The 16,622-nt window shown below is 47.1% G+C and overlaps 1 protein-coding gene across 5 annotated transcripts in view; it reads left to right on the top strand.

The window, feature by feature from the left end:
• The first annotated feature begins 4,393 nt into the window (after nucleotides 1–4,393).
• Nucleotides 4,394–16,622, top strand: part of TCF7 (transcription factor 7) — a 62,499-nt gene continuing 50,270 nt past the window's right edge. For 3 of the 5 annotated variants that reach the window (XM_065690289.1, XM_065690292.1, XM_065690290.1), the window contains exons 1-3: nucleotides 4,395–5,019; nucleotides 5,109–5,175; nucleotides 5,510–5,616. In XM_065690289.1, coding sequence (XP_065546361.1) covers nucleotides 4,819–5,019; nucleotides 5,109–5,175; nucleotides 5,510–5,616 — 375 coding nt within the window. In that variant the 5' untranslated portion in view covers nucleotides 4,395–4,818. Of the gene's footprint in view, nucleotides 5,020–5,108; nucleotides 5,176–5,509; nucleotides 5,617–16,622 lie in introns of all 5 variants that reach the window. The other 2 variants (XM_065690288.1, XM_065690291.1) reach the window with 1 other exon arrangement.

The following is a 16,622-nucleotide window of genomic DNA, read 5'->3' as shown; positions in this document are numbered from 1 at the left end:
CCAAGGTAAAGTTGGTTTTAAGTGTTTTCCATTTCAGTTTTTAATTTTGGATATTCATCATATAGGAAACTTGCTTATAATGCTTAAAACATCAGCCTGGCTGCACCGACTCGCCACACCACGCAGCAAGATTTCCTCCTCTTTGCTCCTAAGAGGGAAAACATAAAGAGCTCCCAATACAACAGGGGTTCAGTTTCTGCTCCCTCTCTTGTTTTAATGGTACAGTGAACGTGGACAACCCGAGTAGAGTACTTCCATACATCAAGTCAAGCTAATTCCATTAGCTTCGGCACTGTCCCACTGCTCATAGGTGAGCCAGTGAATAACACTTTTGAATGTAATAAGATAAATAGGCCTTTGTTTTCTGAGTGATGCCCCCAATTCCCCCCATGCTGTCATTCCCTCAGTATGCATCTGGAAGTAACAGTGTCTTCTCTTGATAGAAAACATCCACATTAGGCTTATTAAGTTTTTTTTTAGCATTTTACTTCTATACTTATTTGTTAAAAATACTTTAGAAATCTATTTTTACTCCATTCTAAAGCCAGGATGAAGATTCTGCAGTTCAGAAAACTATATCTATATATACATATATATAAACCCTGAACCTTGTTCAAGATTCCCACTGCTGTGTGCCTCAAGACGGATTTAGGCACCTTGCTACAGGCATCCACGTTGCCACAACTCAGCTCTTGTGAATAATGTAAAAACCTCTGGATTCTCTTACTTGCACAAATTGGTATGTAGTATATTTAGAATTAACAGGGCCCCTTTTTCCCTTTTCACTCGAATATGTGGTGTAAGGTTAATAAAAATAAGATGGATCTTTTATTTTGGGTCTTAAATGTAATATTATTAAATGTGCCCACCAGAAATGTAGGATAAAATATTTGCTCTGCTCAAAGATTATGTGATATTTGTATTCTAAGCCTCACCACAGTGGGTTTCTTTAAATAGAAGCTATACTTTACTCCTAAATTGCTTAAGGCAAAGGAAGCAGAGATGATGTTTTTATGAATGTTTAAATGCAAATGGAACTGAGAGTGAATGCTATGCTAGCTAACATCAAAGGCTCACCAAAGTCTCTGCATTAATGAGGCTCTTTGTTTCCTGGATCACAGATTACAACAGGTTTCCAACTCATTGCCAAGGCTTTATCTCCATTTGGGAGGGCTGTAAATCTCAGACGATTTTTTTCACATGCAAAACAAGAGGATCATCTGAAAGAAGAGAAGGGGAAAAAAATCTTAAAGTAGCAAATATTTCATTCAAATGATTATTACTCAAAGTGGCTGCAGCTTATTTGATTTTTGTGATGTTTAAAAGAATGGAAATTTGCAGACGGAGTTTCCTATGGGGCAGCCCTCACTCATCTGGATGGGAGAGCTGAGCAGGAAAAAAGCAAAGAGCATCTTTTCCCTCTCCCTTCGCACAGCGTAAACCCGGCCCCCAAATCAGACCGAGAATTCTGTGTGATGCAAAATCAGCAATTAGCAGAAAGACGGATTTTGCTTCATTTAAATACATTCAGGACTTTTCAAAGTGGCTCCAACTCGTTCTTCTCCTCCCCAAAAACTAATGAGATTATATCCCCAGTAATAATACCCTAATTAACAAGAAAAATAGGGACCAAGATTTTTAGCTTCCTATTCAAGGGCTGAATGTGACAATATGGAGTATATTGGGTCATAAACCCCAATTTACATGGCGTCATTACAGTCTGTGCAGCAGTCTCCAGGACCCAGGGCTATCTTATGCAATCTTAATTAAGGAAAATAAATATCGGGGTGTTGTTTTAAGCTACCGGAGACATGCACAGGACCTGTCGTATGTGATCACAAGAGATGGGGAGTTTCCTTTTCCATGGGAACTGCTTGAAAATCCCTCCGACGCCGCACAGAAGTGTCTCGTGTCCTCGGAGAGGGCTGCGAGGAGGGTAATTTGTGTTTCCTGACCTGCGGGGGCACTCAGGAAAACTCGTCATTTTCGGCAGTCCAACGTCATGTCTGTGCTGGGAAGGGGCCAGGATGAGGGATGGTGGCATCACCCCGGGCCTGGTGTGAGCTGCAGCCGCTCTCTGTGGACGTAGGCACCCACATGTGCAGTGAGCACCCACGGCCAGCAACATACTACCTTTGTGTGCACACGTGTGTGTGTACACATGTATGTGCTGATGTGTCTGTCTGCGCACACACACGTGTCCTGATGTGTGTCTCTGTGCACACACGTGTTGATCTGTCTGTGTGCACACTTACATTACCTGATGTGTCTCAATGTGTGCACACATGTATGTGTTGATGTATGTCTATGTGTGCACATGCGTATGTGCTGATGTGTGCCCATGTGTGCACTCTTTAACATCCCAAAGTGTTCCAGTGTTGATGTGTGTTTGTGTGCACACATAAATGTTCTGATGTATGCCTGTTTGTGCACTCATACATGTCCTGATGTGTCTGTGTACATGCATACATGTTGTTACTTGTCTGTGTGCATGCATATTATGAGTTGATGTGTGTCTGTGTGTGCATACATATACATGGTGATGCATGCAAACATAAATGTCCTGATGTGTCTCAGTGTGTGCACACACGTGTGTTGATGTGTGTCTGTGTGTGCACGCATACATGTGCTGACAAGTATCTGCAGCTCCACGTACAGATCTTTGCCCTCTGTGTTTAGTTGTTTTAGTGCTGCCCATCTGGTTATAGATTCGTGGGCAAATGTGAGCATGCAGATGTGTTTGTGTGTGCAGATGTGCTGCTGTGTGCTGCTGTGTGCAGGTGTGTGCTCATCAGAATGACGATGCATTCTGGGCTATGTGTGGATCCTGCTGGTGTGTGTAGCTAACTGCTCATGTGTGCCAGATGTGTAGCTGTGCGGGCTGCTCTGTGTGTACAGATGTGTGTGCAGATGGACACACAGACACCTGTAGAGACCGTGTGGGGCTGCACCAATGCAGATGTGTGCTGATGCATATTACAGACCATGTGCATAGACACGCATGAAGATGCTCACATGCATGCAGCTGTGTTTGTGCAAATGCATACACAGATGCAGATGAGTGTGTGCACAGATGTGAAAGCAGGCACGTGTATACACGTGTGGCCACAGCTGTGTGTGCAGATGTGTTCACACTGATGTGTGCACACACATGTGTGTGCAGGCGTGTGCAAGTACACATGTGCGCACAGGCGTGTGAGCTGATTGTGCATACAGGTATGTGCCCACACCCAGGGGCTGCACAGAGCCCCCATTTCAGGCCATCATGGGGCCACCCCACACTCCCAATCACACCCCCCTCCCTCGGATCCATGCCAGAGGGGGCTCACCCCGCTGGGGCGGGCTGTTGATCCCTTTAAGATAAGCACTCCAGGACCGTGTGTGCATGTGTGTGCTCATGTGTGTGTGTGTATATGTCTGTGTGTCTCTGTGTCTGTGTGTGTGTGTCTGTGTGTCTGTGTGTGTCTGTGTGTGTCTGTATGTGTGTCTGTGTGTGTCTGTGTGTGTCTGTACGTGTGTCTGTGTGTGTCTGTGTGTGTCTGTATGTATGTCTGTGTGTGTGTCTGTCTGTATGTCTGTGTGTGTGTCTGTGTGTGCGTATGTCTGTGTGTGCGTATGTCTGTATGTGTGTCTGTATGTCTGTGTGTGTGTGTCTGTATGTCTGTGTGTATGTCTGTGTGTGTGTCTGTGTGTGCGTATGTCTGTATGTGTGTCTGTATGTCTGTGTGTGTGTGCGTCTGTATGTCTGTGTGTGTGTCTATGTGTGTGTCTGTATGTCTGTGTGTCTGTGTGTGTGTGTCTGTGTGTGCATCTGTATGTCTGTGTGTCTATGTGTGTGTCTGTCTGTATGTCTGTATGTCTGTGTGTGTGTCTATGTGTGTGTCTGTCTGTATGTCTGTCTGTATGTCTGTGTGTGTGTCTGCGTGTGCGTATGTGTGTGTCTGTGTGTGTGTGTCTGTATGTCTGTGTGTGTGTCTATGTGTGTGTCTGTCTGTATGTCTGTCTGTATGTCTGTGTGTGTGTCTATGTATGTGTCTGTATGTCTGTGTGTGTGTCTGCGTGTGCGTATGTGTGTGTCTGTCTGTGTGTGTCTGTGTCTGTGTGTCTGTATGTCTGTGTGTGTGTGTGTGTATGTCTATGTGTGTGTATGTCTGTGCGCCTCTGTGTGTGCCCGCCCCCGGCCCCTCCCCGCCGCTGCCAATCACCCGGCGGCCGCTTTGATGCCGGCAGCCCTCGCCCGCCGCGCCGCCGCGCTCGCACACAGCCACCGGCCGCTCCGTGCCTCCGGTGCCGCCGGCGCCCGCTGCTCACAGGGCAACTTTCCGGGGCTCGGAGGGGCCGGGGCGGCGGCGGCGGCGGGGGGGGGGGGGGGGCGGTGGCGGCGGCGGCAGGGAGAAGCGGGGGGCCGGTCCGGTCCAGCCCAGCCCGGCATCCCGCGACGCCCGCCCGCAGCCTGCCGAGCCCCCGCGGGCCGCCGGGGAAGGGAGGGAAAGGAAGGAGGGGGGGAAGCTTTAAAAGAAAAAACAATCATAGTATTACCTTATTTTTTTAAAGAAAGGCTTTGAACGGGAATTTGGAGGGGGGAAATTAAAGGGAAAAAAGTTTAAAAGTTGGAAAAGGAGGAAAAAAAAAACTTTATAAAGAAAAATTTGAGAAGAGCGATTTTTTTATTATTTGAAGATTGAAAAAAATAAAAGCGATTGAGGGAGCAGGGGGAAAAAAGCCACCTGGTAATTGCGGAGGGCTCGATCGGCCGCCGGAGAACAATACTCACCGGGAAAGTTGCTGCGCGGCCCGTGAGGGAGCGGCGTGAGGAAAATGCCGCAGCTGGGCAGCGGCGGCGGGGACGACCTGGGGGCCACGGACGAGATGCTGGCCTTCAAGGACGAGGGCGAGCAGGAGGAGAAGATCCCCGAGAACGCCTTCACGGAGCGCGACTTGGCCGACCTCAAGTCCTCGCTGGTGAACGAGTCGGAGGGGACCGGCAGCCCGGCCGCCGCCGCAGCCGCCGACCCTGAGGTAAACCGGACCCCCCCCCCCCCAACCACCACCCTCGCGCTCCCGCCCTTCCCGCCCCGCAATGCCCGGCTGTGTCTCTCCCTGTGCAGGCCGTCCGGAGGGTGCAGGACCCGCAGAGGGCTTACCAGGAGAAGCTGCCCGACCACATGGATGATGGTTAGTCGCAGCGAGCCCCCTTCCCTATGTGTGTGTGTGTGTCCCGCGTCTGGGTGCTCGCCGGTGAACTCCCCCGGCTCCCCGACCTCACCACCCCGGGGTGAGAGATGCCGGCCTGGCCGCCATGGCCCTCATGGGAATGCTGCTCCTGTCAGCAATGAGGCTTCCCAATGCACCCCCATGGGACCCCAGCACCCCTCCAAACACCCTTTCCAAAGGTTACAGAGCAAAAAGACTCCCGAAAACCACACCGTAACCTTTACGGTGGGCCCCGACATGCACAGGAATCACCTGTCGTAAAGTGAGTTTTGATGGGGAACTTTAATTTTAACAGGTATGAAGCATCAGGACCCAGGGATGTATAAAGGATCTGCGTACTCTGGCTACCCCTTCCTCATGCTCTCAGATCCGTATCTGCCGAATGGATCCATGTCGCCGCTGGTGAGTTCATCCTCTCCTTACGGAGAAGTTTCGTGGCCTCTCTCGCACTGCTGCAGTGTGTTGCAGGTATCGTGCAGGCTTTTTTTCCTGACACATTGCAGCCTGGTTCCTAAAACGCCTGAGCACTGCTCTGTGTAAATGGGAGAAAGAATGGGAAGGGGGAGAGGTGCTTGGCAGCAAGCGCCTGCCTCTCTCCGAGCTTGCTGGAGGAGCTTCTTTTCCAGTCTCCCCATCCTCTAGGTTTGCCTTTACAATCAAATCAAAAAATGATGTAAGAATGCCCCTTCCTTTTTCTGGGTCACTGCCTTTAGAGGCGAGCAGCTTCTGGTGTTTGTGTTCAGGGATATGTCCCGCAGCTCGACTTCAGTTTGATATATCTGCTTGTGAGATGGCCAGGGTTTGGCCTGCTTTAGTGAGGGCTCTGTTGTGGATCATGGTTCAGAGAATGGATCTTGTGCTTCTAAAATGGCAATAGAGGTATTTAGGAAAAGGCTTCATGCTGCTGGAGGACTGTTCCTGTCTTCTTTCTATGAAGTTTTTTCCCTCTTGGGTCATATCATCTTTAGTAACTCTTTGTATTCTCATGCTTACAAGTTTTGCTGTCTGAATAATTGAACTAAAGGCTTCTCTGCAAAAGCTGTCTTTTCCCATCGCCATCTCCAGAAAATCATGTCACAACATTGCAGCAGTCAGTTGGTGCTTGTGTTGCTCCTGGGGAGCCGGTATTGCTGCGTTCATTTCAGACATGATTCTGTTTGCGATCGATAAATGAGAACAGAACATCAGTTGGTTTATTTCGGGTTTAGTTTTTCACTTTTAAAGGGATAACGTTGGAAAAGAATATATAACATTGTGCTTAACTTCAGGCATTTGTTGGCTGGAGGGGTAGGATGTTAAACTGGAGCTATGAAAAAGTGATGGATTGTGGTGTGTGAAACTCAAAGTGAGATGAAATACTGTTTGTGGGAATCGCTGCTGTGCCCTGCGGGCTGACACTGCTGGCCTGGGTCGCGGGAGATGGGTCCCTCCATGAGCCTGCCCCAACCCCAGTACAGCCTTTCTTGGAGGCACAGATTCCCCTGCCTGCAGGCTGCTGGAGCTTTGCTGAAGTCAGTTTTTGAGGATCTGTCCTTAAATTTTGGAGTCTTCCTTGGGTTTGCAGCCAGGAAAGATGCGTTTGCAAGACAGGGCCAGCGTACGTTGTTGTAATCCAAATAAGCATTTCTCCTGTTGCTTCCCACCGTTGTGTCCCTTCATCCAGGTACCAGGTGTCCCTCTCACCCTTCTAAAATATTAAGCTGCTCTCTTCCTGGGAAATGTCTAATTCTATTAAATTTGTCTTATTTAAACGTATTAAGTTTGCTCCCTGCTATAGAATCTGATAAGTTCAGAGTTATATTATCACGGCAACTCTCTCTTGTAATGGAATATTTCTTTTAATCCTAAACCCTTACTAGATGGGCCACAAAGTGCAATAGTCTATTTATTAGCAATTAGGGTTAAAAGCAGATTGTGGCTTGTGAATCGCTTTTCCCCTTGATAATGTAATAAAAACCCAAGTGGTTCCTGTTGGACCAGGAGTAAGTAGACAGTGCAGAACTCAAAGCGGGTAAATGAAGTAGGAGAGAGGGAATGATTCCATCCCTTTGGGAGCCATGGGAATCATCCCCTGCCCCAGCCAGCTTCACTGAGGCCTGTTCTGATCCTGTAGTGGTTTGTTGCGTGCCTTATGAAACTGATTGGATTTAACAGACTTTTAACTCACAACCTAACAGACATGGGAAGATTCCTTCTCAGATAAAGGTTGGTCTAGTGGTTTTTGACTTGGTATAATAGCTATCCCAGTATTGGAATAGCTGGGCAATTTTGTCTTGGATTTATATTGAGTATGCAAAGGTTATCATAGTAAATTGTGTATTGCTTTCATATAGATTTATTGTTACTGAGTATATTGGATGAATTGTGGGCTATAATCTGGTGGCTGTTTCCAGTAATTGAGGAGGTCAGATCTGTGACTGAAGATTGCAGATACTTCACCATCCGCAGAAGTGTGTTTAATTAACACTTTAGCAAAAGTAGAGTCGGAGAGGAGGGTTGTGTGAGTGAATGGCATTATGTACCACACTCGTGGGTGCACTCGATAGTGGAGATTGTATGTTGGTTAATGATGCTTCCTGGAAACGGGTGTTTGCAGCCAGGATGAAGTTCAGAACCTTCCAAAACTAAAAATTAAATGAATTAACCCAGGAGTACTTTGGCAAACTGTCAGGGCTTTACATTTACCTGATTGAAAAACAGAATACATGACTGTAGATGAAGGGCAGCTGGCGCCGAGGCTGCAGGCTGAACCCCACTCTGCAACTCACTGTAAAACCACATTTCTGCTCCAGGGGCTCCCTCCAGACCCCAGGTGGGCGCTGTGAGTGGTGCTGGAGCCAACTGGGTGGGTGTGTTGCTGCCAGTGTTACCAGTGTGCTGCTTTCCTCTTTTTCTTATTTTCACAGCAACATCACTTTTGTTTTGTTTCCCTGAGGTGGTTATGGCCTGCTAACTGTTCCTCTGCTCACCCCAGCATCCTGCTGAGCTCCCCACATCTCCCCAGCCAAAATTGCGTCTTTTTACCGAAACACACTCACTTGTGTTATTTATGTGCTGTGAGACACCCGCCTGCAGTCCTGTGTCCAGCTCTGGGGCCCCCAATACAAGAGGGATGTGGAGCTGTTGGAGTGGGTCCAGAGGAGGCCATGAAGATGCTGCGAGGGCTGGAGCAGCTCTGCTCTGGAGCCAGGCTGAGAGAGCTGGGCTGGGTCAGCCTGGAGAAGAGAAGGCTCCTTAAGGGGAGACCTTAGAGCAGCTCCAGTGCCTAAAGGGGCTTCAGGAAACCTGGAGAGGGGCTTTGGACAAGGGCCTGTAGGGACAGGACAAAGGGGAATGGCTTTAACCTGCCTGAGGGGAGACTGAGATGAGCTCTTAGGCAGAAGCTCTTCCCTGTGAGGGTGCTGAGGTGCTGGCACAGGGTGCCCAGAGAAGCTGTGGCTGCCCCATCCCTGGCAGTGTTCAAGGCCGGGTTGAACACAGGGGCTTGGAGCAAACTGCTCTAGTGGAAGGGGTCCCTGCCCGTGGCAGGGGGCTGGAGTCGGATGAGTTTCAAGGTCCCAGCCTGTGATTCTGTGATCTTGCTCTGAAGTGATGCACTGGACATGTCTGAGTACCTAACAGCAGTAGCAAGGCCCAGCCCAGCTGATGTCTCCAGCGACCAGCAGGATGTGGCAGGAGCCACCCTGCAGTGGGCAGATCCTGGGCACTGGGCTCAGTGGCCACCTTTGCTCCAGGTGGCAAACATGAATTTAGGGTAATTCAGCTGTAATGATGCTGTTTGAGCATGCACAAGTAGCCCGGCCTGGCAGTCAAGCTATCAAAGAGGGAAAGGGAGGGCTGGGAGTGAAGAAGGAGCCTGTGCATGCGTCTGAAACCTCAGAACTTTGCAAGGCACCAGGAGAACCGTTTCTCACCCGTCGCTCCAGTCTCTCATATGTGATTGGTTGTGGCTCTGCTTTGACTCTCCTGACTTGCAAAGTCCAGCTTTTCCTTGAGTGGAATATATAGGATTTACCAGTTAAAAATCTGCAAGAAACTTCCAAAGAATACTGACAAGCTGAGGAACTGTTTTTCTAACTGAAATAAAAAATCATAAAACTATATCCTTTTTTTAAATAGTACAAATGACTTTAAATCAAATTAAGGTACATCCTTAGTGAGAACATCAGCCTTTTAGGTGGTTACAAACATTAGAGGTCAGACATGGTCAAACATGTTAACACTTTGATCAGATTAAAATATTTTTCTTGCTACAGTTATATAATTGAGTTTAGACCCGAGGGGGTTTTCTGAACATTGTTATATCTTGTACCATGTGGTAGTTAAATGGTAGAAGGAGCACTTACAAGTTCTTTAAGTTCCTTTTGTAAATAGGTTTATAAAAGAGGGGAATGAACCATGCTGTCCCGTATGTAGGGCACAAGTTCTCCCTGCTCCAGTCGATGGCAGAGCTCCCAGGGGAGATCTTCACACCTTCTGTGCACCTCTGTTGTGTGAGGTGTATGCAGGCAGAATTCAAAGGTTCTATATATAAAGTTGAGGCACTGGACTTGCTGTCTGTGTGAGAAAAGAGATCCAAGAGCCTCAGTTTCTTTGGAAAACAGACACTACCTCATTTTCTTCATTATGAAGTTGTCTAACCAGAGCTGCTGAAGGAGCAGAAGGGTGGTGGTACCTTCCCAAGCTCTGCACATCTCAAGTCCCCAAATGAAGCTGCAGGTTCCAGTGTTCAGAGCCTGGTCCCTGTGGTCCAGCAAGCCTCTTGAGCTTGGTTCCTGCTCAGAGGGTTTGAAATGTCCCCTTGGGCAGGACAAGATGAAAGTGCAGTTACTGCTGGCCTGGGGCCACAGGTCCCACATGTCTAAAGTGAGGTCAAAAAGCATGAAGCTGAAATCCTCCTGCTGCCCTTCGCTGGACAGAAGCAGCTGAGCTCTCGGACGTGGTGCTGCTCCATCCCTTTGCAGGAGGAAGCTGTTGCCCCCACAGCAGTTGGTGGAAGGAAATCTGCAGCTCAGCTGCTTCTGTGCGGAGGTCTTTCTTTCAGTCCCAGCTTGCACTGTCAGGGCAATGGTTTAGTGGTGCTTTTTCTTGTGTTGAGTTTGGATCCTGTTGAAACCAGTGGAAAAACTCCCTGGAGCTGCCATGTGATAGGGATTTGTTGCTGTGCGTGAGAGGGCTGCTGCATCCCTCTCCAGATGTGGTGCATGGAGGGAGGGCAGCTGCAAGCCACCGGTAGGTCTGAGCATTCCCAGCAGTGCCTGCAGCATCCCAGCCAGGTTCGCTGGCATGGGGCTTGTGCTGTGGGACCTCATTGGGACAGTCCTCTCTCCCCATACATTGTTATATTCCCAGCAGAAAAGATTAGGAGTGCGGTGCCTGCTGATGGATGTCCTGGCAGACACACAGATGAGTAACTTGTTCCCTCCCGACCAGAGTGAATCCACTAATTCCAGCTCTTCTACCTAACTTGAAATAGGGTAATGGTGAAAATAACTTTTTTCTATTAAAGCATGATGGGGGATAGGTGGATGTACCAAGGCACAGGGCTTCCGAGGTCATTTATTGCATGTCTGATTCAGCCTTGGTTCCCCCCCAAGGAAAATTCTTGTGTTAATTTCTGAGTTCATATCACACCCTCAATTTTGAAGCAGAACTTCCCTTTGAAATAAATTAGAGAGTTCTGCTTAAGAAGCAGTGACATGATACAGCACTGCCTGTGTGTGGTCTAATATAACCTTATTTTTAAAATGGTTGGGAAGGCAAAAAAGAGAAGAAGAAATGTCACAGGGAAGCAAAAACCCAAGTTTTATGTAAATCCGTGCATGTGAATGAGTGCGCATGTGATTCAGACAGTTCAACAATATCTGCTCTCCCACTGGGATTCCTTCACAGTCTACTCCGGAATTGGCTTCCCAGGCATGGGATGCTTTGTCAGTGGGGAGTTGCTATGAGATGTGTATGGTACAAGCACCGTTCCTGCAAACTTCCAACTGTTGCTGTTTGTGAAGTGCTATTAGCTCAACTGGTTGAGAATTTGGAGAGAGTAGCAAAACCCTCACATCAGCCCAAGCTCCCAAAGCTCCTCCATGTTAATGATTAATACGTTTGAAGTTGTAACTGTGAAGTACAAAGTGATTTGGGGTTGAGCAGCACATGGCATGTGCTTTAACCAGGAGAAGGGAGTGCGGGCGTTTGCTGTTCCAATGTACCCGTTCAAGCAACCACGCGTGTTCCTGTGACTAAACAGCCATTGTAGACTCTGTGGAGATGACTCTCTTGACTGCTCTCACAGATCATCTGTGAAAGGCCAGATCCTAATCACAGGCTGAATCCCTCTTTATCTGTAGCATGATCTGCAAGCGAGGCAGGTTTTCAGGATACGGGTGGTGTGAACTGCACGCCTGAGATTGCAGTCTGGTCCAGACTGTGTGTGTCTGCATGTACAAGGCATGATGGTTATTGGTAGAGCGCAGTGAAGTGCTGAGAAACTTCAGCAGTTTGGGGGAAACATCTGCAGATTGCTATTAATGTCACATCCATAGTTCATAGAATCACAGAGTGCTTTCATACAAGTTGGCCTTTGAGCCCCTCACTAGTTCGCCATAGTTAAGGTGAAGTAAAGACCTCCTGTACACTCGCAGGAGGCTGTGCTGGACAGGGCAGGTTTGCATGTGCTACCGTTAAGTTACTAAAATCTCCTTCACCATGTGTGAGTTAAAGAAATCCTTAAGGATTGTCTCCTCCTGGTTGCTGTATTGATTTGAAGAGGGACTAGATGCCAGACATCCTCTTGCAGAGGTCATTGCCGCTGCAGGAACTTCTCTCCATCCCACCTCTCCGAGGCTTTGGGCTGTCTGCGCCATCACGTAACACCTCTCCTTTGCTGTGCGCTTCCTTGGTTTCCCATGCCTTTGCTGCTCTAGCTCACTGCTCTGGGTGCTGGGAGATGGCTTACATCAGCATCTCTCCCAGCCTGATGTATATATGCTCTTACCTCATCATTTACCAGTGGTGGGTGGAGGGCACAGAAATAGGAAAGGATGTGCAAGTTGCTTCCTGAGCTCTTTGCAGAGACATTGCAGCAGGGAAAACTCCTCAGCCTGACCAAATCCCAGGTAGTCCCAAGCTGGGACCTGTGAGTCCCCGCTCCCCACAGACCCTTTCATGTGCTATTCTTTCAAATCTCTCTATAACATGATACTTGCTTATTAGTCTGTATGTCTGGAGGATGAAACAAAGGTTTGGTAGGAGGATGGGTGACTCAGAGGATTGGTAACAGGATACAGAGCTGTTCGTTTCCGAGTTTCCAGTTTTAATCCAGCTGAATCAGTAAAGCCTGAACGGCTGCTCTGTCTGCTGGCTTGTCCAGTGGTCTGTCCAGGAGGGCACAGCTCCCTCCAGCCCCCAGGCAGGGTGAGTGTTCCATGCTGTGGATGAGGATTTGTTCTGGGAGCCTGCAAAGTCTGTGCCAAACCCTCTGTGAGTATCAGGTCTTCGTTCTCACCTCAGGACAGCCCATTCAGCACATGCTGCTGGCTCAAACCCACCTACTTCATGTCTTTAAGGAAGTGATTGCAACATCATGTGCTTCTGACTCTTGATTACAGCAGGATCCTTTTCTTGGTCACCTCCCAGTGATCTTGGACAAAATGCTCTCACCTTCACCTCCTTATGGAGCAAGTTATCCCTGCTCTGTCCCGTGGGATCTCTCTGATTTTTTTTGCCTTTAGGTCTTTATATTTTATGACCATTCACAAAGTTATGAAGGAGTATTTCACCACCAGTGCCTCTGTGAAGTGGTTTCATGAAGAAAGTGAGACAGTTGGACAATACTGAGGATGAAGAGGGCTGGCGAAAGATGGCAGAGTTAATGGTACCCACCCAGAGGATCCTGCTGGCTGGAGGTGCTGGGCAAGAGGTCACCAAAGTGGCTTTAAACCACTGCTCCTCTCCCAGCCACCGCTTCTGTGCTAAAGACAGCTTAGCTGCAAGGAGAAGAATCTGGTTCATTGTGTTTCATGGGGTCCCAAAATTAGTATTTTTGTTAAAGAAAACAATAAACTCAACAATGTTGTGGTAAGTTTTTGAAACCAAAGTAAAGCTGGATCCTAGAATCTGGAGCACTTTTCCCCTCCGGTTATAACAACTTTACATTTGATTAAATGATAGGAAAAAAAAATCTCAACAGTGTCTCCTTTGTTCCATTGAGAATCTGGAACTATAATATACAAAGTACACGTCTGCCTTGAAGAGCTACACAGTAATCATGGACTGACCAAAAAAGCTCCTTTTTTAAGTGATTCAGCTCGTCTGCTCTATATTGAATTTGTGTTCTGCTGTGGTTTGCTCCAAGGAACAGCAGACACGAGTGTAAACGGAGGTTCTTCTCTGATGGGACTTAACACAAAAGTAAAATGTGAAAGCCCAAGGTCATAGAAGTCTGCTTGACTCAACATGAGGGGATTGCAGTGATAAACACGCTGTGGAAGGAGGGCTGGGAGGATGCTATTCCCAGCAAAATGTTCAGGAAGGCTCGGGAATGTGGAATTTTTATTCCGACACTGAGGAGATGGCACTGTGGAGACTGCTTTCATGTTTAGGAAATAAACCATCCTAAGATCTACCACATGAAAAAGTGTTGTTCTTAGCGTGGAGAGGCTGATGAGTTGGGTCTTGTTACATGCTGCTGCCTGGAGTTACTGGTGTGGAAGCAGAGATAGCGAGGAGGAGTGACCATCATCCACAGACCTTGCTTTGTGTGACTCTGCCCTAAAAAAGAAAGGGCAACTAATGTGGGAGGCAGCGCACAACCCCTGACACCAGCATAGCCGAGGTCGAGGTTTGGCCTTTGAGCTTTGGCTTCCTGCGTTAACTTAGAGTGGGGCATTGCCAGCTTTGAAATCCAACTGTCCAAAGGAATTTGTGGACTCAGAAATCCAGGTGAGGTTTTGGGGGATCGCATCTCTCTGTGCTGAGTGTTCCTTTGGGATACCAAGTGCTGTCACAATTCAGATATGCACATGAACCCCAAATCCGAAGCAGAATAATAGAAGGTAAAAACTAAAGGAACAAACCCACCCAAACCTTTTTGTTTGACTTTCCCTGATATAAAGTGATTTCTCCAGGACTCTGCACCATATGAAACACATTATAAATGCTCTTGTAAAATCCACATCATTATACCACATGAAAGGCTGGGTCCTAAAAATAGCCACTCGGAGAGGATGCAGGCTAGTAGCAATTTCGGTGATCATGAAATAGTTGTGTTGACATCCCTGTGCGTGCACACCCACAGAAAGCTTTGACTTTCGAATATTCTTAGCAACATTCGTGCTTTATGGAATTTTCCACGTTCTAGTCCCAGGAATAGTCCCTTGCTCGGGGTGTTCCCTTGCACTCTTATCCGCATGTTTCTAACTCGGATTTTATGGAGAAAATGGGTAAATCATTTTTATTTTGTTTAATTTTACATGAAACTCTTTCTTTGCTGTCAGTTTGACAGGATCAGTTGTATTTCCCTGTCTCCTATCAATGGAAATACTTTCTTTTCCTTCAATGGACACACACATCCCTGTATTTTAGAGGGATAACTGTCAAAATGTAAACCTGGAGCTTTAGGTAGCATGAGGAACTGCCACATCTACCCAGCCTTTGAGCTGCTGTGGTATTCAGAAGAAAGTAAATGAAATCTGCAGTAATTATGCAGCAATGTATCCCCAACAAAAAAAGTTCTTCCTCATCCCAGCGATCAGAACTTGGCTTTTGTTTGGCAGTATGAAAGGATGCAGCCTCCTGGCTTTGGGCTTTGGCTGGGATAAACTGCTGTAGCTCTGGGATAGGCAACAGGGTCCTGCCAACTGATATCGCTCGAGATCTTTTTGAAGAGCTCATCAGGTTTGATTTCCTTGCTGTTGTTTTGGGTTTAGCTGGTTGCTTGTTTGAAATCATCACTATAGGGATAGTTTTCTGTAAAGAATGTTTGAATCTTCAGTGCTGATCTCATTCGCATGTTTCTTTTGTAAATAGAGATGGGGATGCTGGAGTTGTACAGCCTCAAACACGAGGATGGCTGAAGATTTAAGCCTGGCCAGGGTTTTAAGTGTGTGGTCCCTCAAAAGCCAGTTGGAAACAGTCTATTTCCTCAAAATAAGTTTGCTTTTGGAATTGGAGCAAAATCTGTGGGGGTAGCAAATACAGTAATCGGGTGCTGAAGAAATGACATTGCTGCTTAAATAGCTGGCATGAACATCCTGAAGTCTGAAGTTTCATTCAAATCAGATGGAGCTGTGGTTGTAACAGGGCAGGACACAAGCTCTTCAAGCAGTGCGACTCAGAGTGATTTACTGCAAGACTTAGTGTTGTTCTCCGCATTGTTTTAACTTAGGGACAGCTCTTGTCCCTCGTCCAGGTCTGTCCCTTTTCCAGTGGAAAAATGCTTCAAGTTTTTAGATGGATCAGTTGAATTCTTGCAGGATGTTACTAACTTCGAAGGATCAAATGCTGTAAAGTGACATGACAGAAATGTTTTTGCTGTTGGCTAGTATGGCACTCTAAAAACAGCTGGACCAAGGGACATGGGAACACTTTGACAGGGCAGCGATTTTATCTAAACCTCATAGAATAAGTGCATTCATTTCTACACACAGTCAGCAGTGATGTAAGGATAGATTTCCAACCAAGTGCTTAGACATTTTGGCTCATATTGGAATTCATGCTCTGTACAATATAACAGATACTGGTGTTTAGAAATAGCTAAAAAGCTTTTGATGTTTCTGGCTTGTAGTTAACATCGTGCCTAAGCTCTTTTGTGTTTTTCATAGTTGATTTGATAGCTGAAACCAGGGATATATCTGGCAATGTGAGTTTTTTACTATTCTGGTGAACTCTGTTTTTCCCGTTGGGAGCAGAATTCAGGTACAAACACCAAATGTGTGCTGGCTGGGACTTCTGACAGCACTTGAGTGCAAGGGTTGTTGTAGAAAAAATCTCATTTCTACGCTTGAGGACAGAAAACTACTTCATCTATCAGTGCCAGTTGCTTGGTTATTGGCATTTACTGGAAATAGCATATAACTGCATGCATAGATTTAAACTTGGCCAAAGAGAATGTTTTAAAATTACAGTATTTCTACTGATCTAGTACATGGATCTGCATATAAATGCCTGAAAGATCAGCTCCTGTATCCAAAAGCATCACTCTTTATCCAAATTCTCTTCTAAAAGCAGTGCCATGCCTGGCTTCGGGCGGGAGCGTTGGTGTTTGCTGTGGGTGGGAGCTGCCTCTCTCCTGTCTGCTCCCCAGGGAGTTGGTTTGATATGAAGCCGAGCGATTCCAGGTGCCCTGTCAGACACATGTCAATAGCCAAATACACAAACATGAGTAGCACCACTTGTTTATGTGTTAACAC

Source organism: Lathamus discolor, chromosome 10 (assembly GCF_037157495.1).
Source record: "Lathamus discolor isolate bLatDis1 chromosome 10, bLatDis1.hap1, whole genome shotgun sequence".
Taxonomy (NCBI): domain Eukaryota; kingdom Metazoa; phylum Chordata; class Aves; order Psittaciformes; family Psittacidae; genus Lathamus; species Lathamus discolor.
Note: the sequence above shows the minus strand (reverse complement) of the source record. Positions and strands in the feature narration are given on the sequence as shown.